At 46.9% G+C, this 27,891-nt stretch overlaps 2 protein-coding genes across 3 annotated transcripts; one reads left to right on the plus strand and one right to left on the minus strand.

The window, feature by feature from the left end:
• The first annotated feature begins 1,053 nt into the window (after positions 1-1,053).
• SPAG8 (sperm associated antigen 8) lies at positions 1,054-2,751 on the plus strand. Its single transcript, XM_036738595.1, has 6 exons — positions 1,054-1,504; positions 1,607-1,778; positions 1,936-1,981; positions 2,093-2,204; positions 2,364-2,423; positions 2,561-2,751. The coding sequence occupies exons 1-6, from the start codon at positions 1,064-1,066 to the stop codon at positions 2,681-2,683; spliced, it is 954 nt and encodes a 317-aa protein (XP_036594490.1). The 5' UTR covers positions 1,054-1,063; the 3' UTR covers positions 2,684-2,751.
• A 104-nt stretch (positions 2,752-2,855) lies between these two features.
• NPR2 (natriuretic peptide receptor 2) lies at positions 2,856-21,703 on the minus strand. Of its 2 annotated transcripts, XM_036738591.1 has the most exons (23): positions 21,464-21,703; positions 20,126-20,843; positions 18,964-19,169; positions 12,941-13,054; positions 12,480-12,615; positions 11,591-11,685; positions 11,231-11,363; positions 10,908-10,992; positions 10,250-10,370; positions 9,815-9,889; positions 9,532-9,609; positions 9,222-9,326; positions 9,046-9,117; positions 6,699-6,858; positions 6,312-6,467; positions 5,876-6,044; positions 5,561-5,707; positions 5,147-5,270; positions 4,844-4,912; positions 3,801-3,975; positions 3,628-3,726; positions 3,311-3,402; positions 2,856-3,144 (listed from the first exon to the last, which is right to left on the minus strand). In XM_036738591.1, exons 2-23 carry the CDS (start codon positions 20,790-20,792, stop codon positions 3,079-3,081), a joined length of 3,144 nt encoding a protein of 1,047 aa, XP_036594486.1. In that variant the 5' UTR covers positions 20,793-20,843; positions 21,464-21,703; the 3' UTR covers positions 2,856-3,078. The 2 variants fall into 2 exon arrangements, with proteins under 2 accessions (XP_036594486.1, XP_036594487.1); XM_036738592.1 differs by lacking the exon at positions 9,815-9,889 and having other exon boundaries at positions 21,464-21,656.
• Between the last annotated feature and the right edge of the window lie 6,188 nt (positions 21,704-27,891).

The raw sequence follows: 27,891 nt of genomic DNA on the forward strand, positions 1-27,891 counted from the left end.
ATTTCCCAATAGATATTAGCCTATTAAAACTGGAGAACACAAAGGATATTTTACTTAAGGAACAGAAAAAGAGATTCACAACCGTAATGGCATTCTATGTCCCAATGGTGTGGGGAAGCCTTCCCTTGTGGAGCTATCTAATGGCAGTGCCAGCTGTGAAGTGAGGGGAGCTGAGTTGTCCCAGGAGTGTACTAAGCACCTTGCATAGAGATGCTTAACGAATGTTGAGTGTCCGAATAAGTACATCATCAGCATAGAACTAGGCAGACAAGGATCAAATGCTGAGCCAGTCAGAAGATACTGTCCTGACAGAATAATGGCAGCAAAAAACCCTGAATCTACTTGGGCCATGGACTTGAAACCAAAATATGAAGCAAAAGCAAACAAGCAAAAAAAAAACCAAAAACCCACCTCTAGGAGTCAGTGGAGTTTTACAGTTTTGTGGAGAGCAGTTTCAGGGACACAGAGCTAAGATGGGAGCCTGCTGGGTGACAACAGCATCTCCAGGGCTTCGGTGTGCTATGCCTAAAACTACAAGTGCGAGATGCTAGCTAGGGACTAAGATTCTGAGGACAGAACTGGTCCGCATTTTACATCCATCCCCTTTCCCACTGCCATCACCCCATCCGGGGCGCTCTTAGCACCCATCTGGACCGGAGCAGCAGCTTTAATTCTGTACTCCTCCCAGGATAATCTTTCTTATGCATCACTCCATCCTCTGGGACTCCGGGAAGTTCCTTTTTTGCCTTTTAATAATGTATTTATCCTGCGGGATGGTTCTGCCAACTGCCCGGCACATCCTAGCCGGGTACCAGAGGGAAGTGCAGCATCGGCTGCACCCACATAGTGAGATTGGCGGGGGCGTGGTGGGGGGGGCCCGGGAAGGAGCCCCCGGCCCTAGGCGCGGCTTGCTTCCCTCTGTGTTCCCGCCCCAGGCTGGTCTCCAGTCCGAGCTTCGCCCGTGAGCGCCCCGGAGGCTGAGGGTCTGGGGCGGGCCGGCGTTCCGAGCCTCGGTGGCGTAACGTCACAACAGCACCAGCCGTCTCCATGGCGACCCGCTAACATGCCGGGGAAGACGCAGGGCGGCGAGGCGGCCGAGGCCGCTGAAGGGGAGGGCCCCGAAGGGGGCCCTCGGAAGGGTACCTCGCTCACGACCTCGGCGGCCCAGGATACCGCCCCCACTGAGGCCCTGGCGTTCGCGGCGGACGAGCCCATGGTCGCGTCCCAGCAGAACTCCGGGACGGTGCAGCAGGGCCCCGAGGGCAGCGCGGACTCCTGCTTCGCTCCGCAGCCGGAGCTGGCTTGCGGCAGCTTCCTGTCGCAACCCCGCTTGCCCCCCACGCACTGCTGCGGCTTGGAGCCTGGCATCCGCGAAGAGCGCTCCTGGGAGGCGCTGCAAGTCCCCGAGCCCGGCTCCCCGGGGCTGCCCTGGTCTCCGGAGTCCCGGGCGCCAGGGGTGCCGGTGCCGCGGGGCAAGTGCCTCCTCCATAACTGGGTGGAAGAGGTAGTGCAGACCCCTTTAACTTGGGTATGGGGGCGGGGGCTCTGCCCACCCACGGGGATCCGTGGGGGGCTTTGGAGTCACTCAGGCCTTCGGGTCCCACAGAGAGCCACCAACGAGCTGGACCTGGTCCTAAACCATGAGGAAAGTGAAGGTTTCCGCTACCGCCACGGACACTTGGGATTGCTGACCCTTGACCTGTCCTCCCCCCATGCTTCTAGGACCACCCAAAAGGATTCCTACCAGGACCCAGGGAATCCTCGGAGAGCCCTCCGAGGTACACACGAAGACTTGAGGGAAAACCTCAGGAAGGGGTGGGAGAGGGTGATAATGACGTTTGTAACTGAAAGGCCAAGTTCCTTTTCCCCATCCCTCCGACCTTGGTCCGGTACCCACTGACCCGTGCCTCCCCTCCTGTCCCATCCTTCCCCTAGGAAAGAGAGAAGCCATGCTGGAGCTGCTTCTGCACCACCAGATCCGGTGAGGGATGGGGAGGGTGGGAGGAAGTTGGGGAGGAATTGGGTGAAGAGAGACAAGGTGGGTAAGGATGGGGGGGGGAGGGAAATGGCCCTGAACTCTGGGATTATGCAGGAAGGAAGTGGACCGGAAGTCGGATCCACCAATGTATTTCAATTATGAGTCTGTAACACACCATGATTATCAGAGGGAGCTGGATCGACCTGGGCCACCACCTCCCACCAAGGTGAGAACATCACCTCCCAATAAAGAAGACTGTCCTCAGTAGATTGGTGGGAGGAGACTTTTTGGAATGCAGGAAAGGTCATACAAAAAAATTAGGGGAGGGAAAATCCTACTCCTCCTCCCCCCCTCCTTGGACTCTCAACTCCTTTTCCCCATACAGGTTCACAGCCTGCAGGAGCCGCCAGAGACCTACTGGCTCCAAACGGCATCAAAACTTCCGGTGTGTTAAGGGGACATTCTGGGGGAGGTAGGGGCAGGCAGGCCATATTGCTGGAGTTTGGAGAGAGGTGGTGAACAGAAACATGGTTGGGTAGGCTGGTGGGAAGAGCTCTTATCCTAACGTGGAGAATTTTTCAGGGTGTCAGCAATAGTGGGATATGTGATACCCCCTTTCGAAAAAACTGTAGTTTCTCAACACCTGTTGCTCTGTCCATGGACCAGCCCTTACCCTACGGCCCTGAGAACTACCCTCAACTTTGAAGGGGAAATGGTAGGAGAGAAGCAGATTGGAAAATGGGATGGGAGAAATAAATCATACAAATGGATATTATTCCTGGTCTGAGACTGCCTAATTGGATAAAGAAGGAAGAGGTGCCATGACCTTGCTCACCCCTTTTCATAGGGGTTTCAGTTATGATTGTGAATCCATGGCTGGTTTTGTAATTTTGTATTTGACCAAAATATTCTGGTTTAGATACAGATATTTACAGGGTGGGAGGAGAATATGTACAAGCCCCAGAGTTAGATGCCCCAGGGCAAATAGTAAGTGCACACACAGTGCTCTGTGATAGTGTCCCATATGGCTAGTGAATAATAAAGATCATGGCCACAGATCCTTGGGGGCTGGCAGAAGAGGGGGAGGAAGGCATTTCGGGTCACAGCAGTCCAGATGGTCCTTTTCGCTCTCCCAAGAGCCAATACGTCCGCATCTTTCCCTTTCCCTGTGATGGCACAAAATCGAAGCACCCCCCCCAACCCCACCCACATCAGTGCTTTGTTCTTTTAGCTCCCCTTCCCCTCTCCCCACTTTACAGATACCCTTTTGTCCCCTTTCTCCTCATACCATTACCAACCCCTTCATCCCAATATCACCCAGCCCCCAGTCACCTTCATCTCCACATCTCCTCTAAGCTCCAGCTGAAAGCAGCCAAACTCGTCCAGGGCATCCTTGGTTGTGGATGAGACATGGATCTTCAGGGCTAAGAAGCCAGGAAGGGTCAGAGAAGGAATGGCCAAGGTTGGGGATGGGAAATAAGGGGAAAAAAATCAAACTGTGGGTCCCTCCCCCATCTCCTCCCACCCACTTGACACAAAACAGTAGAGGAGGGGAGTGGAATAAGTCTTACACTGAAGAGCCCTGTAGGGTGATAAGAGTATTTCATAATTTTCTCAAGGGCAAAGAAGAGCTGGGGGGTAAATCTCACCTTGACCATTGGACTCCATACGTGAGGCAGTGTTCACTGTGTCCCCAAACAGGCAATATCGGGGCATTTTTAAGCCAACAACTCCAGCACAGACTGGCCCTATAGGGAAGGACAAGTTGGAGAGATCCTATAGCCATTTGGGGGTAGAGGTCAGGAGCCAGAGCTAATCTTACCAGTATGTACGCCAATTCGCAATCGTAGCTGATCATGAGGTCGATGCCGAATTCGGAAGGAAGCAACAGCATCCAATAGTGCCAGGGCCATACGGGCAATCTCAGGGGCATGGCGCTGACCATTACGCCCAGGGAGACCAGATACCACCATGTAGGCATCACCAATAGTCTCAACCTATAAAGGAAAGTTACAGGGTCAGGTGGTCAGTACCATGAAAGCATACTCAGTCATTTCCATTTGTGTGTTTGGCCTAAGATGGCAAGTGGTGGGGCAAAGCGGGGAGAGAGAGAGAGCTAGAGTGGAAAGGACAGGAGGAGGAGATGAGAAAGGAGGAAGAGGGACAGGGGAATGGGGTGACAAAGAGACTAAGGACCACATATAGTTTTACTCATCTGGTCTTTAATGTTTGAGACACAGATTGAGGAACTGAAAAGTTCGCCTTACACAGTAGAAATTAGCTGCCTTTCCTTCGACTATAAGTTTGAAGCTACCATACTGCAACAACATAACCATATCCTATCTGCAGCTGGGAACTGTGAATGGAATGGAGTAAACCAACAAATTACAGAACAGCAGAATCCTAGAGGTTGTGGACAAGGGCATTATGGCAGACAACAGAGGTGAGGCAGGGACACCCAGCAGGTTAAAAGAGTTGGCCACAGCCAGAGGGTCTTAGGCTACAGGAAGGGTCTATGGAATAGGAATTCAATCTCTGCCAACAGAGGGACTTAAATAAAAAAGTTTATTTTAAAATACATAATGATTCAAAAATTCTCATCCAATTCTTTTCCCCAAATTCCTTTATCAGTCCAAGATCTATATACTTTCCTATGATTAAAAGGCTTAGAGCAGCTACTAGTAATAAGTGGTGGTGAGTTCCCAAAGAGTCAAATTAGGGTCCTGGGAGTACATATAGACAGTGTTCCCAGACCCACATTTAGTCATAGGGGCTGGGGTTCAGAAGCCCCAGGCAGTCCTGGTTTCAGCATTTCAGGAAACCAGATCCTGGTTTGCGGGGAGGGGTGCTAACCCTGGTTCCCACCTTGTACACATCAAAGTTGTCAATGATGGCATCGAAGCAGGTGTATAGGTCATTCAGGAGTGTCACCACCTGACATAGGATAGGGAGATTCTGAGATTCAAGTTCCTGACCTCCACAAAGGTTATGACTTTTCCCCAAGGTACTCCAATCCCTCCCAAAGATGTATAATCCTGACATCAATGGGAACCTGATACCACTCCCAAACTCCCTTAAGACCAAATACTCTAAGTCCCCACCAGAGAGACCCCAATCTCTCCAGAGACTCAAAGGCCCCTCTATCTATGGCTTACAAAAGTCTCTCACCTGCATAGGGGTGCTCTCTGCGGAAAGGGCTGTGAAGCCCACGATGTCACTGAAGTAAATGGTGACATTGTCAAAGGCCTCAGCCTGTACAGTCTCCCCTCGTTTCAGCTGCTCAGCCACTGAGCTGGGAAGGGTGGAAGGGATGAATGTGTCTATGCATCTTTGTGTGGCAGTAGAAAGAGGGTGCCAACACTGGAAGCAGGGCTTGAGAGCATGTAGAGGACTTGAAAAAGCTTACTCTCTTAGGAGAAGCACAACTGTAACTGGTGGGAGTGAGGCAGGAGCTCACTGGAGCAAGCAGGAAGGGGAGGGTGAATCCTAGGTAGAAGGCTTCCTTGGGAAGGGGGACCTTGCATAAGAGAGAAGAGCCCTTAGGGGCTGGAGGAGAGAGAAAGGGATTCTCAAGGAGCTCACTGTGGCAGAATCTGGTAAAGGAGAGCCTCAGCCTTGCGCTTTTCCTCCAAATATGCTTGTGTCCGCTCCTCTACCAACTTCTCCAGATTATTTGCATACTGCTCCATTCGAAGCAGGAGGTTATCTAGGATGCTGGTACCACCTTCCCTAGGGGAAGGAAGGGTGCTTTATTTGATGAACCTCCCCCCAAAAAACACACATACCACCTGTACCTCTCTTGAGCCTCCACTTAAATCCTTCAGGCCCTCCAAAGCAACCAGGATTCAGCTTCACTCACTCTCAGGGAAACCCTATATGCCTCTGATGCCCTCTCACTTGTTGAAACGTCGGATGAAGCCCTTGATCTGTCCAAAGTCTGGTCGTTCAGCTGGATCCTGGGCCCAGCATCTCTCCATCAGCAAGGCTAGCTCCTCACTCAGCTGTGCTCGGTCAATACTTGGCCGAAAGTACGGCCGCTGACCATTTCGGACCTTCTGGATAATCTCTGGGGATGTAGAGAGGAAACGGAGGTGAAGAGGGGGCGCCCAGAAAGCTATAATGCTCACCATAGGAACTATGGTCTAGCACCTCCCATTGAAAGGAGCAAGGAGTTGGGGCAGCTAGGTGGTACAGTAGATACAGCACTGGTCCTGGACTAAGGAGGACCTGAGTTCAAATCTGGCCTCAGATACTCTCTGTATGACCCTGGGCAAGTCACTTAACCCTGACTGCTTCCCCCAAAAAGGGGTGGGGCAAGGAGGAGAAGACTCACCCTTGGGACTGAGGTCCAGGCCCTCTACATAGAAGGGGCCACTTCGAAGTGCAATCTCCTGCAGGATGATCCCAAAGCTGTAAACATCAGCTTTCTGGACACCTACAGTCAGCAGGTGACTCCCATTTAACAGCTCTGGAGCTGTCCACAACTTCTCTGTAAAGTGTAAATGGGCTGGTCTAAGCCATGAAATGGGACAAAACCCAGGTCTTCACAGAGACTCAAACCCATAACATTCCAACTCACCAAGGCCCCAAGATGGGAAAAAAACCCTATATCCCTGCCCCATCTTGGACCAACTCATTATTCTCATCCCACCCTAACCCAAATGGAGACAACCAGAACCAGAGGAGATGAAAAGGTAGCTTTAGGACGGTAGGGCCTCACTGGCATAGAGTGCGTGACTGTCATCTGGCTCAGCAGCTGACCGGAAGCTGGCCAGGCCATAGTCAGTGATCTTGAGCACGAACCGGCTATCTACCACACAATTGGAGGATTTGAGACTCCCGTGAGAAGCGATGATGCTGTTGTGGAGAAAGGCCATGCCCTGCAGGATACAAACCAAGTCACTGGGGCTAAGAAAGAAAGGGGAGGTCTGTGATGAAATGCCACCCCCTTTCTCTGGTAGGATTAACTTATTAGTTCCAATGTATATTTTAAGGATCTTGTTCTATGGGAATTAAATGAGCTGATTTTGGAAGACTATCCCTCCTCCGGAGAAACCCAAATATTTCACCTAAGGGAGAATCAACTGTGCTAAAAGTCATAAGCAATGCTCAGGAAGTAATCAGCCAGGTCAGCTGACCGGTCAAGGGGAGCCTGTGATTTGTGGATTAGAAATTAGTCTTCTGGGACAGCTAGGTGCCACAGTGAGTAGAGCACCAGCCCTGGAGTCAGGAGAACCTGAGTTCAAACCTGGCCTCAAGACACTTGACACACTTACTAGCTGTGTGACCTTAGGAAAGTCACTTAACCCCAAATGCCCTGCCTTCCTCCCCTCCAAAAATAAAATCAGTCTTCTTACTGGTGATTAAAAGAACAGAAGCCAAGTGGAAGAACTCCAGGTAAACTATAGGAAAGTGACAGGACAATATGATGTAAACCACAGGACTCCGTTGTTAGTTCTTTGTTTTGAAGAGGACCAATGTCATGGGGTGATGTCTTGAGCATGAACTGGATTTAAGTGAGGCAGCTGCACAAAGTCATTAGCCCTCACTCTCTCTTCCAGAGTAATCAAACGTCCAGCGTGGCAGGACAAAAGTCAGGATGACCTGGCAGTGGCTCAGAGTTTAGTGGATGACCCTGGCATCTTCAATATCTGACCAAGCTCTAAGCGCTCCACAGCGTCCACTTCAGACACTTCATGGCCTTTGGAACGAATTGTTCTCATCTGCCCATTCTGCCAGGGGAAGTCTTCACATGCCTGAGGTAGACATTCCCCTAACTCACTGACAGGTTTGAGGCCTGTTGGTCACCCTCAACCTGGTTTAGCCTGTCTGCTTAGAAGGTTTTCTCAGGGTGTGGCTGCTGCACATGCTATAACTTCTTGAGGCCACAGGTGAGAGTCAGGTGAAGGTGGACACCAAAGTTGGGTGAGCGGCCCCGAAAAGGGCTTGGCAAGCCCCCCTATATCCCACTATATGACTATTGGGCGTGTAGCATCTGGGCGCCAGATAAAGGAAATGATGCAACTAGGAACTAGTACCAGCTGTAAATATTGACTCATGAGCATGCTAATTATAATTCATAATAACTCACATTTATCCAACACTTTGAGGTTAAAAAGTATTGTCCTCACAACAGGTAGCAAATGTGTGATTATCCCCATTTTACAGATGAGCAAACAAGAAGCTAAGTAACACCTTATCCATACTGGAGTTTGAACCCAGATCTCAATTTAAAATCTAATGCCTTTCCCATGGCCTGCCTAGCCTGGCTGGTCATGTCAGAAGACTTAGATGTATTGGGAAAGATACTGGATCTACACTCAAGCCAAGGAGAAACCAAACCATGGAAAGAATAGGTCCTGAAACCAGGAGTAAGAGAAACCTCTAGTTTAGTTAGAGCAGCCTTAAGCCACAGGAAAGTCCCAAGTAGCTAGAGTCAAAGAGAGTTGGAGCCCCATCTAGACAAGTTAGGGCAGAAAGAGAGCCTTGGTATGAACTGAAAATCCACTAAAAAAAATTTCCAGGAGCCAGGCCAGCCACAACACCACAATTTTAGAGTACACCTAGACAATTCGGGACCCCGTGCTCTATAAATTCTTCCTTTTGTACTCTCCTTTTTCCAGAAAAGGCATTAAGCTTCAGGATTCTGCTTGTGAAATAACAGAGAGGATGTCACACTTACAGGTCAAAAGGACTTCAGTTGCCCCTCTGGGATAAGGGGAGTGGTGTGGTGGCAGCTCACTTGCCATTTTCAGAGCTATAGAAAGTTGGGAAGCAGATCCAGGCCCAAGCAAGCATTAAACTGTTCCAATCAGTTGTGAGCAATGCCCAATTCTCCCCTAATCACCACCCTGCCAATTCCATCTCAGGCTCTCTGATGAAGAGGACCAGGGAAGGCTGTGATGGCAAGAGTCAAAGTAACGTCCTTAGGATCACTACTGTACCATCTCTCCATGTTCCTTTACCTACAAAAATTCTGCCCCACCTAATCCCCCCATCTCCATTCCCCAAGAAAAAAAGGACCAGAGATTACTTTAATTTATCCCCTAAGCAGAGGGAATCCTCACCTTCACAAGGTCATTAATGAGTGAATAGCGGAACATCCAGTCCAAGTTGATACTGTCGTTCTCTAGAATGTCCTAGGAGTGACAAAGATAATGGGTATGCCTGCCCTGACTCTGACGCAACATCACCGAGTCATTCAGTGCCTGCCCCACAATCCCGACCTCCCCTTAACTCTCACCTGCAGGCTCCCTCGGGGACAGTACTCTGTGACAATGCAGATGTTGGGAGGGTCTATGCAGGCACCAATGAATCGGGTCAGGTGGTTGAACTGAACATCTCTCATCTGGAGGGATTGGAAGGAAAGAGGACAGAGGTATCTAAAGTATCTAAAGTTACCTGAATTACTGTAATCTACTCTAAGCCTTCCTCCAATTTTGAATCTTCCATAAATCCCTAATCCTCCCTTCCCCTATCTGCTTCTTCCCTATCTTCAGTTCTCCTCCCTCTACCTGCTTTGTCCAATATCCCATCCCAAGACCAGGACGTACATGTTTGAGCTCAAACAGGACCTGCCGTGTCAGCTCTATGCGTTTCTTATTCACATGTTTGATGGCAACAACATTTCCCTGGAGAAGGAGTAGAATAGAGAGAAGGGATTAAGGTCCTGGTGAGAGGAAGGAATTTGTGGGGCTTGGGGTGCTGGAGGAGGGAAAGGGTCAGGAGCCCAGTTGATTACATTGCTGAGCGAGAGGAGGGGATGAAGAACAGGGTGGCTAGAGGGTAAGGGAACGTGGGGAATAGGGCAAGGGCTGAGAGCAGAAGTTTGTTCACCTTGAAGTGACCGGTGTTGGCAAAGATCTGGTATTTCCCATGGGCTGTCATGAGCGAGCCGTAACTGGATCCCCGCTGGGGCCAAGGGCGACATGGGGGGAAGGAGGGAAGGGAAGGTTGGACAGTAGCTGCAGTACATGGGGCTATCATTACAGGCCAGGGAGCTGAGGCTGGTAGAAAAAGCTCAGAGCCAGGAAGGAACCAGGAAAAGTAAAGTAATGGGGGTGGGGAGGAGGAATATCTATTAGAGGGGGGTACCTGAGAGAAAGTTATCAAGTGAGGGTGAGGAGCTGGGGAATGGACCTGGAGTTCTCCTTGGGGGAAGAGTTAGGAAGGAAACAGAAGGAAATATGGTAGGGGAGGAGGATGCAAATGAGGACAGATGAGATTTCAGAGTAGGAGGGACAGGAAGCCCCAAACCTGCAGCAGTCTCACCAAGGACAATGTGAGTCTGCTGCCTGCGCCCTTGTGATAACGTTCTGAATTGCCAAACTGCAGTTCCTCCCATCTAATTCGCCACAGCATGCTGGCCAACTCCTTCTCCAGCATTAGCTTCCTAAAAGGACAGCACACTTCAAGCAGCCCAGCCCAGGTCCACACCATAGATCAGCACTGGGGCAAGGGAACAAGGGAGGGACCCTGACCTGGGTAGATCAAAGATTTTAATAATGCAACCACCACAACTGGCTGTATCCAAAAAAAAAAAAAAAGCATGTGTTGTACATGATTTTATTCACAGCTGAATGCACTATTCTTCAAACCCCGAGGCTGGAAATCAGCCCAAAGACTAGGTAAGAGCCTATACTGAAGCCAATCCCAAGAGATTCTAAACACATTCTTGATTCTTGGGTTGGTAGATGGGCCAAGATGTTCAGGAGATGCCCACCAGGGATACCATACTTCCAAACAGGCCACACAGGTGGGAGGAGGCAGGAAAAGGAGATCAATTTAAGCATACTGGATTAGCCCTTGGGATGCTTTCCTGGGCTCAGTCTAAGAATTAGGGTTTGCTCCCAAGGCTTTAAGGACAATGACGATGGGCTGGGGACAATGTAATAAAGGACAAGAGGGCAGTGTAAGGCCAAGAACTCACCGGAAAATGAGGAAGCTGGAAACACCGAACATTATGAAAGTGATCCCTGTGCCCAAAGCCACAATGGCCAGAGTCGAAAGAGGGGCTGTGTAGGGGGGAGGAGGATGTGGTCACTTGAGGGGAAGGGAGAAAAGGGCCCAAGGTATGCAGGGAGATGCCTTAAGAAAGGGTAAGGATAGTTCAAAGGAAGGTGTGAAGCTAGGATAGGAGGCAGCTGGAAGGAGGCAGTCCCCAAATCAAGGATTTGGCAGTTATTTGGGGAAGAGAGGGCTGTTTGGGAAAGGAGGGAGGAGGCTGTGCCCCCAGCCCCTGCACACACCCACTTTTATCACAGGACGGGTCATCCAAGTCGAAGGCACAAGGGGGATTATCAGAAGGAGGGGCCCCCTTCACCCAGGGGATAGGCTGCCCAGTCCACCAGATCTGCTTCTCAGCTCCAGAGTAATGGGCTGCAGGCTGCATGGAAGACAGAGAGCAGAGATTACAGACAGCAGCTTCCTGTCTTCTGTCATACACAAAACACTTCCTTTCCTTGTGACCTCCCCAACACAACCACCACCTCTATCACAAGTTATACCTTTGCAAAAAAAACCAATGCTCTACCACTAGTCACTCCAGTGCTGCCTCCTGGTCAGAGTCAAGGACACTAGACTTCACACAGCAAATCCGCATACCCCCCTCACCTGAAAGTCCCCGGAGTCCAAGTCCCCCATGGCCCAAAGGACAAAGTCTGTTTCACGGTCATTGTTCTTGTCCATTACAACCAGCCCTGTCACACCTGAGATGGGACAGAAAGATGGATACCCTGATAGCCTCCTGCCCTCATCTTCTTTGTCTGTATATTCCTCTCTCATCAATTCTCTCCTTACCTTGACACCCCATGCTTCTGCTTCCCATCAACCCCTCCCACTCTATCTGCCCCCTGCGCTCCAATATCTTGATATCTACTCTCTCCCCACAATCATTAGAGGGAAGCTACAGTAGTGGATAGAGAGACAGTCTCAGAGACGGGAAATCCTGAGTTCAAATCTGACCTCTGAACGCATACTTGCTAAGTGACCCTAGGCAAATCACTTAACCTCGCTATCCCAGACAGCTCTTTAAGAGCCTGTCTGGATCTGCATTGTCAGGAATTTCTTTACTGGGAGTTCCCTATAAACAATGAAATAACAAGTCCAATGCCAATTTTTAAAAAGGCATCAGAAATTTAGAGGAAGAGAAGGGAATAAACTTTTAATACGTGTCTACTATGTACCAGACACCATGACAAGTGCCCTACAAAATATTTCATTTGATTTACTATTGAAAGGCCACTGAGTCCAACCCCTTCACTTTTAGAGATAGAGAAACTGAACCCTAGGGAAGCTCAGTGGTTTGCCCAATGTCATACAGGTAGTTAAGTGACAAGTGGATTTCAGCTACCATCTTCTAATTTCATGCTCAGGGCTAGTAATTTCTACTGTACCACTCTTTTCTCCCTGCTCTCCAATACCCAAGAATCCTCCTTCCTAGGGGAAAAAAGCATTTTGTAAACTTTACAATGCCACATAAATATGAGTTATTTATTATTACCCTGATATCTGCGTCCTTGCATCTTCTTCACTATTCGAAGTCCATCATCCCGGGTGCCCCCCTCTTGAAGCGTTTCATTCAAGACCTCGGCGTATAGCAGGATCCCGTCGTAGAAGCAGCCAGCAATGAGGTTCATCTGGGAATGGCAACCTCAGCCCTACTCGCCCCCATACTTCCAAAGACCACCTCCTCTCCTCTCCTCCCCTCCCCAGTTTTCCCCTCACTTCCTTTGTCTCTTTTATCAGTCCCTGGGGGACATCCAGGAGCCACTTCCAACCTGCAATACCTCCCAACGGAAGGGAGAGCAGAATGGTAAGAATTCATAATCTGGATCCATGGACAAGTTGGCATCTCATTTAGGGTTAGGTGAATAGAGATGGAGGGTAGGGGGAGTGGGCTGGGTCAGTAAGGGGCTTCTCTGAGGTACAGAAGAATGGTCAGAGAAAGAAAGGGCTCCTTACCAAGGAGGGGGCCAGCTCCACGCCAAAGTCAGTCCGGGCCCTCAGGAGCAAGCGATGCTGGAATTCCTGATATTCAGGGTTTGGAGGCTCTCGATACGTAATCACCAACACAGTCTATAAACAGGAGCCAGAGGGAGAAATGAATAGGCAAGGACTTCAGGACAGGTATAAAGATAAGGAAGTATCCAGTCAGACAATCTCAAGGCAGGGCAATGTGTTCCTCAAAATCACTAATAACAAGAGAAATGCAAATTCAAACAATCCTAAGGTTTTACCTCACATGGGGCAAACAAGTAAAGGTGGCAAAGTAAAAGGCTTTAAAACAGTAAAGTCGGAAGGGTAGTGGAAAGACAGAAGCACTAATACATTGTTGGTGGAGCTATTCACTTGGTCCAACTGTTGTTGAAAATAATCTGTGATAGGAATTGAAGCTGAGCGAAGTGAGCAGAGAACACCGTACACGATGGCAGCAAGTCAGTCAACCATCATAGACTCGCCTCTTCTCAGTGATGCAATAATCCAAGACGATTCCAGAAGACTCAGGACAGAGAATTATGGATCTGAATGCACATCAAAGTGTGCTATTTTCACTGTTTGGATTTTTTTTTTGTGCTTTTCTTCCTTTCTTCCTGTTTCCTCTTTCATAACAAGACTAACGTGGACATATGTTTTTAACATGGCTGCATATACATATATATATAAAACCTATATCAGATTGCTTGCCATTTTAGGGAGGAGGAAAGGAGGGGAAGGAAGGAAGGGAGGGAGAGAGAAAAATTTGGAACTCAAAATCTTATTTAAAAAAAAGAATGCTGAAAACTATCTTTACATGTAATTGGAAAAAATAAAATACTATTTACTAAAGAAGAAGAAGAAGAGGAGGAGGAGGAGGAGGAGGAGAAGAAGAAGGAGAAGGAGAAGGAGGAGGAGAAGAAGAATAAAATAATCTATAATTATGCAAACAAAAGTGACTAAAGTGTTCATGCCCATGGGCCCAGTGGTCCCACTTCTGGGCATATATTCCAAAGTGGTCAGAAACAGAAAGGTCCCTTATGTACCAAAATATTCATAGCATCACTTTTGTGGTAGCAAAGTATTGGAAACAAAGTGGGTACCCATTGACTAGGGAATGACTGAACAAATTGTGGTATATGAATATAATGGAATACTACTCTGCAGCAAGAAATGACAAATGAATAATTCAAAGTAAAAAATGAAAAATTTGTATGAACCAATACAATCAAATAAGCAGAACCAGAATAAAATATACAATAATTACAATATAAATAGAAAGATAACTAAAAGCAAACAAAAATATAACTAGAAACTAGCAATGATCCCACAGAACAGATGACACAAAGCTCCCCATCCCTTCCCTCAAGGAATATATTCTAACAGAAGAGATGACAGGTACATATACAGGTAGAGGGAACTCTAAAGGGAACTGGAACTTCCCTTGTAACAAAGATAGTTAAGCAAAAACAAGCTATACAATGACCACATGTAACAATGTTTGCAATGTTCTGCCCTCATAGTCCATGCTCTCTCCCAAGATATGTATAGGTTGTTTTTACTTGTTTTTCTTTGTTACAAAGGAAGGTCCAATTCCCTTCAGTGTGTCCCTCTATATGTTCACGTCATCACCCCTAATAGAATAAACAGGGACTATTTAGTTTTTATTTATGCCTGACAACATAGTTGGTGCTTGTTTGTTGATTAAAAGATTGATAGATAGGGAAGGAAAGATGGGTTATATTCAGAAATAACTGATATAAACACAAAAGGCATTACTAAAATCTACTTTTTTTTTCAAAAAAGAAGATCCATGTGTGAGTAATTCTAGGGACTAGGAGGAAATCCTGCTAGGTAATATCAGTGAGAGGGAAGGAAAGGGATGTAATGGTAATGGATGAAATAATTTGGGGTATTGGGGGCAAAGACCAAACTCCCATAGCTGTCCAGATAGAGACACAGGCACGAACCTCCCCATCCATGCCTATCTCAAAACATTTTTTGAGATGTACCTATTATCTTCTGCATGCTGGCTCATGTCTGCCCACATTCTAAGGCCAGATCTAGACCTGGAAAGGAGTTACCATACACAGGAAACCTTTCTGCCTTATGAAGACTAGCTCAGTCAGTGTTAAGCTCTATTCTTGTAACTAGTTCCCTGTACCTATTACTCAGACTCACTGTCCAGATCCTGACCTCTTGTTACCCAGAGTCCTAGGCTCATGCTCCTTGATTCCATGTTGCTCAGACACTGAGTCCCTGATCCTTCTGTTTCTCAGTCTCCGAGCCATGGCTATCTGATCCATGCTGCTTGATGTCAAAGGACTCTGGACCTTTTGTCTACCTTAGACCCATAGTACCTGCCTTGGCTAATCTTCCTGGGTTTGCCTTCTAGCCTACCTACCTCATTTATGTGACCTGCTTGCTCTGATCCTCTCTAAGCAAATTCCGAATCCTGGCCTCCCCCCTTCTCCTTTCTTCATCCTAGGCCTGACCTGTCCAGTTGCTGCTCAAGTGAACGTATAACAATCAGTCACATGTACACACAAGTCAAATTGGATGTCCATAATTTTGGTCATATAAAACCTTACAATCCAAAGGAGAATGGCTACCAATTCAACCCTTAGAAACAACCAGTTTCAAAGTCATGACTAAATAGCTGTGACCTGGACAGTCATAACCAACTGTGGACCCATATAGAACTATGGGGGTACCTCTGTTGTTACTCAAAGTTCCCGTTACCCTCCTCCCACATCTTCCCAGTCCATGAAGAGAAAGAACAGAAACTCAGAGATGGAACCCTTGAAACACTAGTAAACAGTATGCTGGGTGCTGCATCAATTTCTACCCCTACCCTTTCTCTTCTATCAGATCCAATTTCTACCTTGAAACTCTTTTAGCTGGCTCCCAACAATCTACTGTGCCTAGATCCTTCTTTAAATACCTGTCAGGTCACTAGCCAAAAGCAGAGAAGACAGTCCCACAGGGACAGAGGAAAGAAAAAAGAAATAACCTCAAGGATAGAGCTGAACAATCAACTCATGGCTTAAACTCAGCAAGAGAAGTAACATAATTGTTTCCAAGTAGGGAGTGGAGAAGGCGAGGTGTTATCATCCCTGTGTGGACAAGCATTATGAGGATTTGAAGTGTGTATGTTGAGGGGATAAGACTGAGGGCAGGGAATGGATCCAGGGGGCTGGAAGCACATGTCACCAATATTACAATAGAAACTTGGTGGGAAATAAAATTTTATATACTTTAAAGTCCCTGAAGTTGTATTCTGTATATGTAGTTTATGAGAGATAAACCTCACTTTCAGGCTTATTAACAGCAATTGCTTAATTACTTGTTCTAACCATGTATCACCATTTACTTTGTCCTAAGTCAATGGCTGGTGGTAAAAATACACTTTTTAAAAAACCCCTTTCACCCATATTACCTAATTTGTTCCTCACAACAGCAGAGAGGGCAGGTATATTATTCTCAGTTTACAGATGAGGGAACTGAGGCTAAGAAATATTAAATGTCTTGACCAAGATCACAAATTGGAAGAAATAGGACTAGAACCTAGGTATTCTAATTTCTCATCCAATGCTTTACTTTTTTCCCCACAATACCACAATGACTACTGTCTCTAACTCCTACACCCACCTTCCCTTATCCAGAGGGCAGGACTATTTATGTGGGTACTTCCAGAGACAATCTCTTCTAAGCACGTGTCTGATGGGAGGAAGGGGCAGATTCAGGAGAGTTTCCAATTCCTTCTGTTCCAAAACATCTTTGTGGCCTCAATATTGCACTTAAAATTAATTCCCAAAATAGACACACCAATTTTCAAGTCCAGGCAAAAGCTATTTATAAACATAAATAACTTTAAGTTGTCTGTACTTCTCCATTAATAGCCAACATGTATAGAGGGCTTTAAGGTTATACAAAGTATTTTGCCTGTATTTTCTCATTTGATCCTCACTCAGTTAATCCTGTGAAGTATTTATACCCTCACTAATCAATGGGGAAACTGAGGCTGAGACAGCAGAAGCAACCGGTCCAGAGTCACAAAGCTAAGAAGTGTCCAAGGCAGGAAGAGAATGGAGGTCTTTCTGGCTTCTGGTCTAGGATTCCATTCACTAAGCCACATAGCTACTACAGATAATCTACAGTGTCTGGACAGAAATTCATTTTACAGGCATACTGCCGTTCTATTAAAGGCATACATCTATACTTTAGTGTTCTAAATCTTGCTTCTAGGTCTTCTTCTATTCTCATTTCTGTTCCATCCAACTCTATGTTCTCTCATATCCTATTTACTGGCTTGATTTCTTCCTTCTCATGCCCAACTGCCATCCATATCGCCATCATTCCTACTTCCCCTACCCTCCAGATCTATTATTTTTTTCCTGCTTCCATGAGCTTCCTTAGGTCCTCTCAGGATGGATGGAATAGGCCTAACATCCTCCACCCTTCACATACCTCCGCCTCAAGTTTTGCCTCTTTTCCAAAAATGTGCCTCTCTCCTTTCCTTCCAGCTTTTGCTTGATTCCTTTAGAATATAAACTCCCAAAGGCAGGAGAAGTTTGCAAAAGCTTTCATCAAAGACACACTTGAAAACTACGCGTGCTTTACAGAACAACACAGAGCAGTGGGAAAGAAATGTTGCCAATAGGGAGAAAAGAGATGGGCTGGGCTGGGCTGGGAAAAACAAGAGGGCAGGTAATTCTCACTTCTGAGTATGATCCCCAAATTTCCAACTCTATTTGCTACCCACCCTCCCCTTCTTACCTGAGCTAGGGTCATAGAGCCTGCCTATTAGACATCCTTATTTTGGCATCTTGCTTTTACCTTAAAATCAGTATTTCCACAATCAAACTTGTCATCTTCCCTCCCAAAACCAGTTCCCCCTAAAAAGTTTCTATTTCCATTAATGGTACTCCAATTCTCCCCATACTCAAATCCTTGGTGTCGTGGCTGATTTTCCATTTCTCCAATATCCAACCAATGACCAAGTCCTGGAGATTCATCTGGCAAAATATTATCTTGCATTCATCTCTTCCTCTCCATAACCACTATCCTTACCCTTATCAACTGAGGTTTGAACGACTGCAATAGCCTCTTCTAACTGGTGTCACTAACTCAGGTGCTTCCCTTTCATATCTGCCCCCGATGCCACTGACAGAATAATTTTCCTTAAAGATAACTCAGATTATGCCACTCATCTTCTCAAAAACTTCCCATGGATCTGCACTACTTCAAATAAAGTCTAGACTCAGCCTAACATTGAAAGCCTTCCACAATCTGACTTTACTTATAAAGGCTTATTTCCCACCACTCACCACAATAAGCCCTCCTTGGTCAAAGTGGTCTCTTCACTGTTCCCCACATATGCTATACTCAGGCTCACCCCTCTGTGTTTGCTCATGCTGTCCACACCTTCCCCAGCTTCTACCCCTGAACCCATTCTATCTTTATGACCCACCTTTGAAGCCCAACTTAAGTCTCACTTCATCTACAACGCCTTAGCTGAGACCTCTGCCCGTATAGAATTCTGCTTCATTTCAACTCCAAAAGCACTTGTCTATACCAAATGTTTTGGCACAATATCTTAGACTGCCTCATCATTAGCTAACTGTCTTATGTACACTTTGTTTCCCAACTAGGAAATAAGATCTCCAAGGGCAGAGAATGTGCCTTTTCCCCCTTCGTCTCCTCCACAGAAGCCCAACACATGACTGGGCACATGGTAGGTATTCAGTAAAAACTTGATTTGTTGAAATACAAAGAGCATGCCAGGATCTTAAGAACCTTGCAATACACAGTAATAAAAAGCCAAAGGAAAATGATTTGAAGGAAATGGATGGAGTATTTTTATTTTAGAATCCATACCCTGGCTCTGGGAATGCCATAGGGTGGGGGAAGAGGGGAGAAATCTACCAGGAAACACTTCTCTCCCTCTTCCTCTTTTCCATGGCTGACATTCCACCTAGCCCACCTCCAGCTCCCATCCATATGTTTACCTGAAAGGCCTCCCTGAGGGCTTGGGCCTGCTCCCCTGTGCGATTGTCTTGCCAGGGCCGACCTCGGAGGCGGGTGGGGCTGGCACGGAGACTCTCCCCAAAGACATCCAAGTAGAAGAAGACATAGTCCCCGTTCGTTAGGTTTTCTCTCTGGGCCTGAAGCAGGATCTCATGAAGCATCTCCAGGGGGCCACAAATGTATACAACTGAGGGCAGGTATTTAAAAATGGAGTACCCTTAGGAAGGGCATCCAGCATCTCCAAATCAGCCCTATCCCCTGGGGCTTGCAAGCTTTCTATTTTCTGTGTTCCCCCTCAGCAGAAAAGTGAGAACCTCGATCCATTAAGTACCCAGAAGATATATCCCTTTCCCCAGGAGTGTGTTGCAAGTGCCCTGGGGCCATATGGGACATCTGGCATAAGTCATAGCTTGACCTCCAGAGGGAGGGATGTACTACCCTCAAGTTTCTCCCTATCCCCAGCCCCTCTCTCTCACACTCCCACTTCCCCCACTTTCTCCTATTCTTCACTTCCTCAGTCCCCCATTCTGCTTTTGATGGGAGGATGGTTGGAGAAGGAGGGGAGGGGTGGAAGGAAAAGTGCAATTCAGGGGTCATGTTATCTTTAAATTTAAATACTGGCTGGCTTTCCCAACCAAACACACTCAGCCTTACCCAACTTATTGCACCCTAAGCAAAGGATATAAGTTTGAAAAGGACCTTACATACAGCATAAGGCATCTGGAAATAGGGGAAGAGTGCCCTTTAGAGCTTAGAGCATCATATCCACAGCTACAAGATAATTTCATTTCCAACATTCTATGCCTCCCACAATGCCACAAAACCTCATGGAGCCCAATACCCCCATTCCTCTCTACAACTAATCCTATCACTGCAACATATTATTCCCACATGCTCCTGTTACTTACATCTTTACCATATTCCTTAGTCTTCCAACCACAATACCCAGATGCTTCCCCTCATAATCACTTCTCACCCTCACAAAGCCCATTTCTGTCCATATCCATCTTAAAGCTGTCTACATGGCTCCCCAATGTCACTCTTTACTCACAAGTTCCTGAAATCCCCACTTTGCCCCCAAGTATCCCCATGATGCCTATCTCTAGCTATACAACCCCGAGTGGAGGCCCAAGCTACACTCACTGCGCCCATTGGCCCGGATGAAGTGTGTAGCCTGCTCAGGACCACCTGGCTCCCGGGTATACACCTGATGCTGCACACTGAGATTGTTGCCTTGCAGGGCCTCAAAGACCCCTTCAATTGTGAAGTAATGGGGTCGGTCATCAGTTCGGGCATCCAGATACAGCAAAGCAGCACGTGCACTCCAGTTGAAGTGCCCATGCAATGTCACCACAAACTCTCCCAGTTTAGGGGCAGAGGGCCCAGTGCGAACCAATGTTCTGTAGTGCTCACTCTTGGCTGCAAAGCCTGAGGCTACAGCACCTGCAGTCAGTAGGGGCAGCCGCCAATGTGAGGCAAAACGTGCCACAGAAGCAGCAGGGTACACACAACCAGGACCCAGAAGAAGGTCAGGGTCATTGTATAGTTTCAAATCCACAGCATTCAAAGGCGCCAGGTACTCAGAGCAGGCACCATCCATCTCGGAGCTGACAAAGTGCAGGTCCACCGGCAATGCTCTCCCCAATGCTTCCATGGCCAGTGTCACAGCGGGGCCCACCCGTGGCCAAGCCCAGGCGTAGCTTAAGTTGTGTTCAGGCAGCACCACTGCCAGTGTTAGATTCCGGGGCTCAGGGGGGCGTGCCCCACCCACCAAAGCTGCCAACATCAACAGGATTGGGGGCAACGCCATGAGGAGAAGGCAACTGCCCCACAGCCTCTGAACTCTGAAATCCTTTTTGGCCTATAAAGGAAAGACACAAGTCCCAGCCTTAGACCTCAAGGCACAAGGCTAGGGCAGGGGAACTAGGAGGTAGTTGGGGATACTGAAGCTGGGACAGCTTAGGTGTAGAAAAGGAAGAGAAATAGGAAGCTAGAGAGAAGGACCAGGAAGGAAAGTAAGGATGGAGTTGGGGATGAGAGGACCTGAAGCTATGGCAGGGTAGAGGGCCTGGGGCTGGGGGGGGGGGGGGCGCCTAAGAAAGGAGGAGCTAAGAGGGGCCCGAGGCTGAAGAAAAAGAGATCTAAAGCTGAGGGAATCCCAGGCACTTAAAACTAAAAAGCAGAAAGGGGTCTGTGGCTGAGACGGGGCAGGAGTGTAGGGCTGGGGGGCCTGGGCCTGGGGGACTGAGGCTGAAGCAGTGAGTGGGTACAGAGAAGCGGCCTGGGGGACGGGGGGGATCGCACTCACAGGGGAAGGGGGTCAGAGGAGGGAGAGGGAGGGAGAAAGGGACCAGGAGAAGGCATGAGGGGGTGTCAGTGTTGGGAAGGGTCTTGGGCCAGAGAGCAGGAGGGAAGGGAGGAAGGAAGGAGAGTGTAAATCTCCCTGGAAAGGCTTCTCCCGAGGCTCCCGCTGGAGCTGACCTAGCGGACCAGGGCGCTGGTCCGGTCTGAGGCTGCGGCCCCACCCGTGTCCCGGCTCCGCTCCGTGGCGCTCAGCTTCTCCTGTGGTCCGGCCTGCGCTCGCTGCTGCTTCCTCCCGTCCGGGACCCCGGGCCCCGGTGTGCTCGGCCAGGTCCGCCCGGCCCGGCCCGGGCCCGTCCCTGCTAGCTGCGCCGGTGGTGGCCGAGTGCGACTCCCGGGGCAGGCCGCCCGCCCCCTCCCGGCGCCTCCCTCCCGCGGCCCCTGCCCCCGCCCCCGCCCCAGCAGCCCCTCCTCCTCCCCCTGCCGGCCCCACCCTCCCGAAGCGGCGCCTCCTGCCTCCCACCCGGGCCGCCCTCCTGGCCAGGGCTCAGCCCCCTCGGGGGACCTGCAGATGGGGTGCCCGCTCCCCTCGCCCAAAATGGCCTGCAGTGCCTCTTTCTCCTAAAGGCCCTGGATACCCCCAGCGCCCGACTAGCCTTCCCAGAAAGCTACACATCTCTCCCAGAGTCTTGATACACACACCCATTCTTCGAAGCATCTCTCCTCTGAGACCACCTTGGCATCTTCACCCCTACGCTTTCCCCGGGCTCCTCTCGGAATAGTCTATCTGGTCCACAGTCCTCAAAAAGTCCATTTCTCTAAAAACTGACCTAAGACCTCAAGGCTAATCTATTCCTGCCCACTAAACCCTTCATCTTTTTACTTCCTTCAGGACCCGCTTTTTGAGGGGCTAGCTGGAAACATGCATTCCTAGAAGGCTTTCAGGTGATATTTTCTCCTTCGGTTCCTATGCCTTCTCTTTCACTCCTTTCTGTATCTTCAGGTCCCTACAGGCCTTTCAGCTTCCCAGCAAACCTCAGTGGGATTTTTATCTCCCTACTAGTGCTACAAAGGCTTGTGAGCCCCATCTTTCCTCTCTTGTCTTTGCAATTTCCAAGTCCATGTCATATAACCCCTTATGGCTTATACTACATCATCTAGGGAAAGGTGCAGTACAGGTGCAGGGTGGACCAGTGGGAAGAGCCCTGACTCTGGAGTCATATACCTCTTCTAAGGCTTACTACCTGTATGGCCACCAGTCACTTAGCCACCCTCAGCCTCAGTTTCTTCATCTGCCAAATGACTGACTGCACCAAATGGTCCCTGAGCTCCTCTCCATATGCTATGATACTATATCTGTTCCTTTGTCGTGCTGATTGGTCTGTGCATTGTCCCACTGTGCTCAGAAGCAGAGGAACTTAATCAATCTTTGCTGACTGAGAGACTTTCTTACAACTATGAAAATTCATTCCAACCCAAGTTCAGAAGGATGTTTCTTTTGGTCCAACAGGAACAAAGTGAAAGATGAACACAACAAGTCTTCAACAAGTCCTTGGCAGCTGAACTGGGCCCCAAAGTCTTCACTTCCCGTTTTATGCTCCATCTTTGAACTATGGCCCTTTCTTTCTTCCCTGTAAATCTAATTCTCTTCTAAGGGTACTGCTCTATTCCTGAAAAACAGCTTATCATATCATGAATCACATCACTACTGCTGGGAAGGAATATAAGTGAGACTTTGAAGAATTTCTTTTTCAGGAGAGAGAAAATAGAGATTAAAAACTCACTTTCTTCCCCCTAAAACTGAATACTGACCAAAGTCAGGCCAGTATCTAGCTCTAGATGAACATCTTATGATTCTTTGCCTCTGATATTTCTACCCCTTCCAGCCACAGCTAACAGATGTCACTACCCTGGGGAGGGAGCTCCCAGGCAGTGTGAAGTTTCTCTGAAACTAAGGCGACATCTGGTGGCTACAATGTGGAAATTCAGGATAAATTCAATTCAGTAAATTCTAAGTTATTTCTTGACCTGGCATCTCAGACTGTGGGGTATGTAAGAAAGGTATATGACAAACCTGGTGTACAGTTATCTAAAGCCAAAACCATATGAGCTATGTCAGCACTCAATCAGTGAGGCAAAAAAATCTATCTCATCTTGAATGACAGGGAAAAGGAGGAAGAAGAGAGATCCCAGAGGGAAAGAAACAGCTTGAGATCAACATAGCTGTAGTCAGAGATTAAGCAAATAACATTTATTAAGCACTCATAAACAACATTTTGTGCCAGGTGTTGTACCTGTCCAAAAACAACAGTCCCTGCTACCCAGGAGAGTACAATCTAATGCCAGGAATGATGGGTTTTAGACACTCAAGACACACGACTGCCTACACACCTACCAGAAGAACAGGAGTTACTTAATTTTCTGAATGTAACAAAAAAGAATGCATTTTGTGTCAGAGAACCTGAGTCAGAATGTCATCTTGCCTGTGTTCTACTTGTATGGAGTCCACTGCAACAGGGGCCATCTCCAGTCGTCCTGATTTTGTATCTTGCCACTGGACCCAGATGGCTCCAAGAGAGTGAGGCTGGTGACTTAGCACAGCCGCCCCTCACTTAAATCCAATCCGCTTGCAAGTCATGGCATCATCTTCCTGATGCCATGGTCCACTTTGAGAACGAAGGACAAACAACAACAATCTGTATTGACAAATCACTAACCTCTCCTCCGGAATCATTTCTTCATCTGTAAAATGAGGGAATTAGACTAGATTATGTCTAAGGTCCTTTACAACTTTAAATATGATGAAAAAATTCTATTTTGTGCTTCTGGTATAAATCTTTTCTATACTTCTGATTATTCTCACTGAAGCTTATTCTTATTATCTTAGGAGGCTGAAATTCCAGTTTCAGGTAACACAACTTTAGTTCTATGGTGACCTAACTGTAATCCTTGCAAAGCCTAAGTAGTTTCAGGACCTTTACAGGTCCAAGTGGCTTCTGTTACCCCACATATACACTCCTCAACTTTCTACTCCCCTGGGAAGGTCCAGCCTAGACAGAGGCTGGATTCCTAGGTATGGATCCAAGTATGTAGAACGTATCATACTGAGATACACTGAGGGGAAAACAGGGTCCTAGAGGCTGGTATGGTTTGGGGTCACTTCTAATTCCACAAGGATGACACACAAGCCAGAGGAATTGAATTCTAGGAAAACCAGCAGGGTTCAAGTTCATGCTAATATAAACTGAACCCCAAACTCAGACCTCCAAAGTCTGTACTCTCCAGTACTCTCCTGCAACGTCTTAAAACTAACCTGATGTCCCAGACAGAGATGAATTCTGGATTTGGACAAGAGGAATATAACCTCTTCTGGGGCCTCCCAAGTTTCTGGGCAATAAGTGCACCCTGCCCATGTCAGTCACCTGTCTGCATGCTGGTAGGGTCTATACCAAATCAGAATATTTGTGATCTTCTTTCTTCACATCAGATGGGACAGAACACCAAGAGAACCTGCCACAAAGGATACAGAAGAGCTTTGAGAAATAAAAGAAACCAATAAAGTATATTTCAAAGTAATGCTTTTCAATATGGAGAAAAGATGAGGAACAGAGGTAAGGAAAAGGGCTCATGAAAAAAAAGTTAGAGTTTATTTAAATTTTTTATAGATCATCTTGTCTTTTAGCCCCAGCCAGGGTGGTAGGCAAAAAAGATTCCTACAATCCCACACCATAAGGCCACTACTGTGCCCCAGGCCCACATACATATGTCCCTAAAGGGCATGGTTACCCTGTAGGTGATGAGGTATGTTGTAGGATAGACCCCTATGACCAGAACAACTTCATTTAAACCTTAGGGCTGAGGGCCTGCCAACAGAACTTCCATAAATGTCCAAAAGGCAAATGGCTACTAAGCCCTGAACCAGGAATATGGACATGGACTGAAGCATTCAGTGTGAGTAATTTCCTTAGTTTTAAACAGCCTCCCTTCAGCAATCTGGGAATTGATTTATAAAAATTTAATCCGTATGCTAAGAGATTTTAGCTTGCATTAACACATACTTTTTTTAAGCTAACAAATTTCTACAATGGTCTAAACATTTAAAATTATTCAAAAACATTTGAAAAGCCAACTCTGGCTGCCAAATTACTTGCCTGGTAACGTATTCTAAAAGATGTATCTGAAGGTTCAGAAAGGCCTGCTTCAAAGAAGGGTATTCCAGTGAAGTAGGGCTTCTAATCTTCAGTTCCTAGTGCTGGAATTTGAGAATTCTCAACAGAAATGATCATGAACATCTTCAGTATCCCTAGAAATCAGGTAAACCCAAATTTCAGCTGTCTGTCCTGCGCCCAGGCCTAAAAAAAACACAATCCAACAAATATGTACTACAATAAAAAATATTCTTTATGCCATAGCCAGTACATTTATGGAGGCTGGACAAAATGAAACTACAAACATTCAAGAAGGACAAACGGCTTACATGAGCCTGTAAATTATAGATATAATGAAAGGTTGTTAATAAAAAACTATGGATGATTTAAGTAAACATAACCTGAGGCCACTCATGGAGACAACCAATTTGTTCTTCCATGAAGAATTTCTTAGTGTTTTCAAAAGCAGAACACTGAGCTACATGAACCATGACAGTGTTTCTCATGTTCTTGGACCACATGAGTTAAGGTCCATTCTTCCTTTCAATCATAAAAGGCAGGTTCGTGGGCATTACATAATGGAAAGAGCCTCTGCCTGCACCTGAAATCAGAGGATCTATGTTTGAATGCCAGTTCTACTTACTATCTAATGTGACTTTTGGGCAAATCACTTAAACTCATTAAGTCTCATATTCTTCATCTATAAAATGAGGGGGTCGGAATATATGATTTTCCAGCTCTAAAAACCTAAAATTTATCATTTTCCTATTAAGGCAACTAGATGGTTCAGTGAATAGAGTGCTAGTCTTGGAGCCTTCCTAACTCTGGAGTTCAACTCTGACCTCAGACACTTAGGAGCTGTATGGCCCTGGGTCTGTCTCAATTATGGGGACAATAGTAGCCCTTGCCTCCCAAGATTGTTGTGAGAATAAAATGAAATAATATTTGTAAAGTGCTTGGCAAAACTTAAAGTGCTATAAATGCTGTTACTGCTTGTCGTTGTCATTGTTAAAAGTGTCATATGAACGCTTGGCTTTTCATACATCAGAGAAAAATCTGGAATGGAAATGTGACTCCATTCCTATCATCTACAAGCTGAAAATATCCTGTAATCAACTTATTGAAAGTAACTAAATCCTTTGCAGTGGGAGAAATCTGATTAGGACACTCCAATAAATGGACTCCCCCTCCAGGAGCAGGTGACAGAAATAACAAGGTATTAAGGAGTTAAATGAATTGTAAAGAAGTGTTACCCCTCCACAAGATATGAAGAAGTTATTGGGTCAACCGTGATGAGATAAACGAGTACTTAAAATAACAACACACACTATCAAGGGCAATAGTCAAGACATAAGCCTGGAACAGCTGGAAGAGTCCCAAAGGCATCCCTTCTGTATGCGTCAAGATGCAGAGAAGCTCAGGGCCAGAGAACCCAACTGAGCTGATTGTGCCCAGGGGGAAGAGCATGAAGACACCCTGAGAGGACAAGGTCGTTGAGCCCAAGATCTGGAGGTCTAAGTTTCTTGTGCTATATAATTACTCCATATGAGTGCTGCTCTACAAGGGAATTTTCTGTGGGTCTCCACTCTATAGGAGAGTATGCTCTAGGTTTATGGAGACGTGTTTTATATCTGCTATTCTTAGGGTGTCACCTTAGTAAATGTCTTTGTTTTGAGCTAATTACACCGTCTGGTTGGATATTAAAGGTAGTGAATTGTTAGGGTTCCTCCAGGCCCACAGAGAATCTGGAATCTGGGATAGTCACCCAGCCAACCTGTGAGTGTAACGCCAGAGACAGTGATACATTGTAACAAGAGGAACTACAAAACTTGCCCTTGATGTGGGGCTCCAAAGAGGACGACAATATAATCAACATTGATATTTAAATTTTAGATTTTAAGCTATTTTGATAAAGTCTAAAAAGAAATTCTAGAATCTTCATATTAAGGCCCATACATAATACATAATACATAAACCCGTAACCCTTAAACCCAGAGATACTACTACTAGGCCTGTTTCCCAGACGAGATCAAAGAAAGAGGACAAGGACACACACACACAAAAATATTTATGGCAGCTTTCTTGTTGCAGCAAAGAACTGGAAAGTATGAGGGTGGCCCAAAGCTGGACTGAACAAATTATGGTGCAGGAATGGAATGGAATACTATTAAGCTTTAAGACAGTGGGATCAAACTCAAACAGAAACAAATTCCTGTAGGCACATATTAACCACATATTGACATTATGTTGCATTGTATTCTTATTTATTTTGTTAAAGATTTTCCAATTACATTTTAATGTGGTTCCTACAACACTCCTGCAGGCTGCCAGTTTGACACCTCTGCAGTATGAGATGGTTTCAGAGAAACCTGGGAAGACATGTATGAAATGATACAGAGTGAAGTCAACAGAATCAGGAGAACAATTTCAACAGCATCCACGACATTATACAAACAAACA

Source organism: Trichosurus vulpecula, chromosome 9 (assembly GCF_011100635.1).
Source record: "Trichosurus vulpecula isolate mTriVul1 chromosome 9, mTriVul1.pri, whole genome shotgun sequence".
Lineage (NCBI taxonomy): Eukaryota > Metazoa > Chordata > Mammalia > Diprotodontia > Phalangeridae > Trichosurus > Trichosurus vulpecula.

Coding starts and splice junctions, on each gene's coding strand:
- NPR2 (XM_036738591.1), bottom strand. CDS start 20,792: ATGGCGTTGCCCCCAATCCTGTTGATGTTGGCAGCTTTGGTGGGTGGG. Junction 9,327..9,531: donor TCCTGTTTGAGCTCAAACAT/GTACGTCCTGGT, acceptor CAATCCCTCCAG/ATGAGAGATGTTCAGTTCAA. Junction 3,727..3,800: donor GCGAATTGGCGTACATACTG/GTAAGATTAGCT, acceptor CCTTCCCTATAG/GGCCAGTCTGTGCTGGAGTT.
- SPAG8 (XM_036738595.1), top strand. CDS start 1,064: ATGCCGGGGAAGACGCAGGGCGGCGAGGCGGCCGAGGCCGCTGAAGGG. Junction 1,779..1,935: donor TCCTCGGAGAGCCCTCCGAG/GTACACACGAAG, acceptor TCCTTCCCCTAG/GAAAGAGAGAAGCCATGCTG. Junction 2,424..2,560: donor AAACGGCATCAAAACTTCCG/GTGTGTTAAGGG, acceptor AGAATTTTTCAG/GGTGTCAGCAATAGTGGGAT.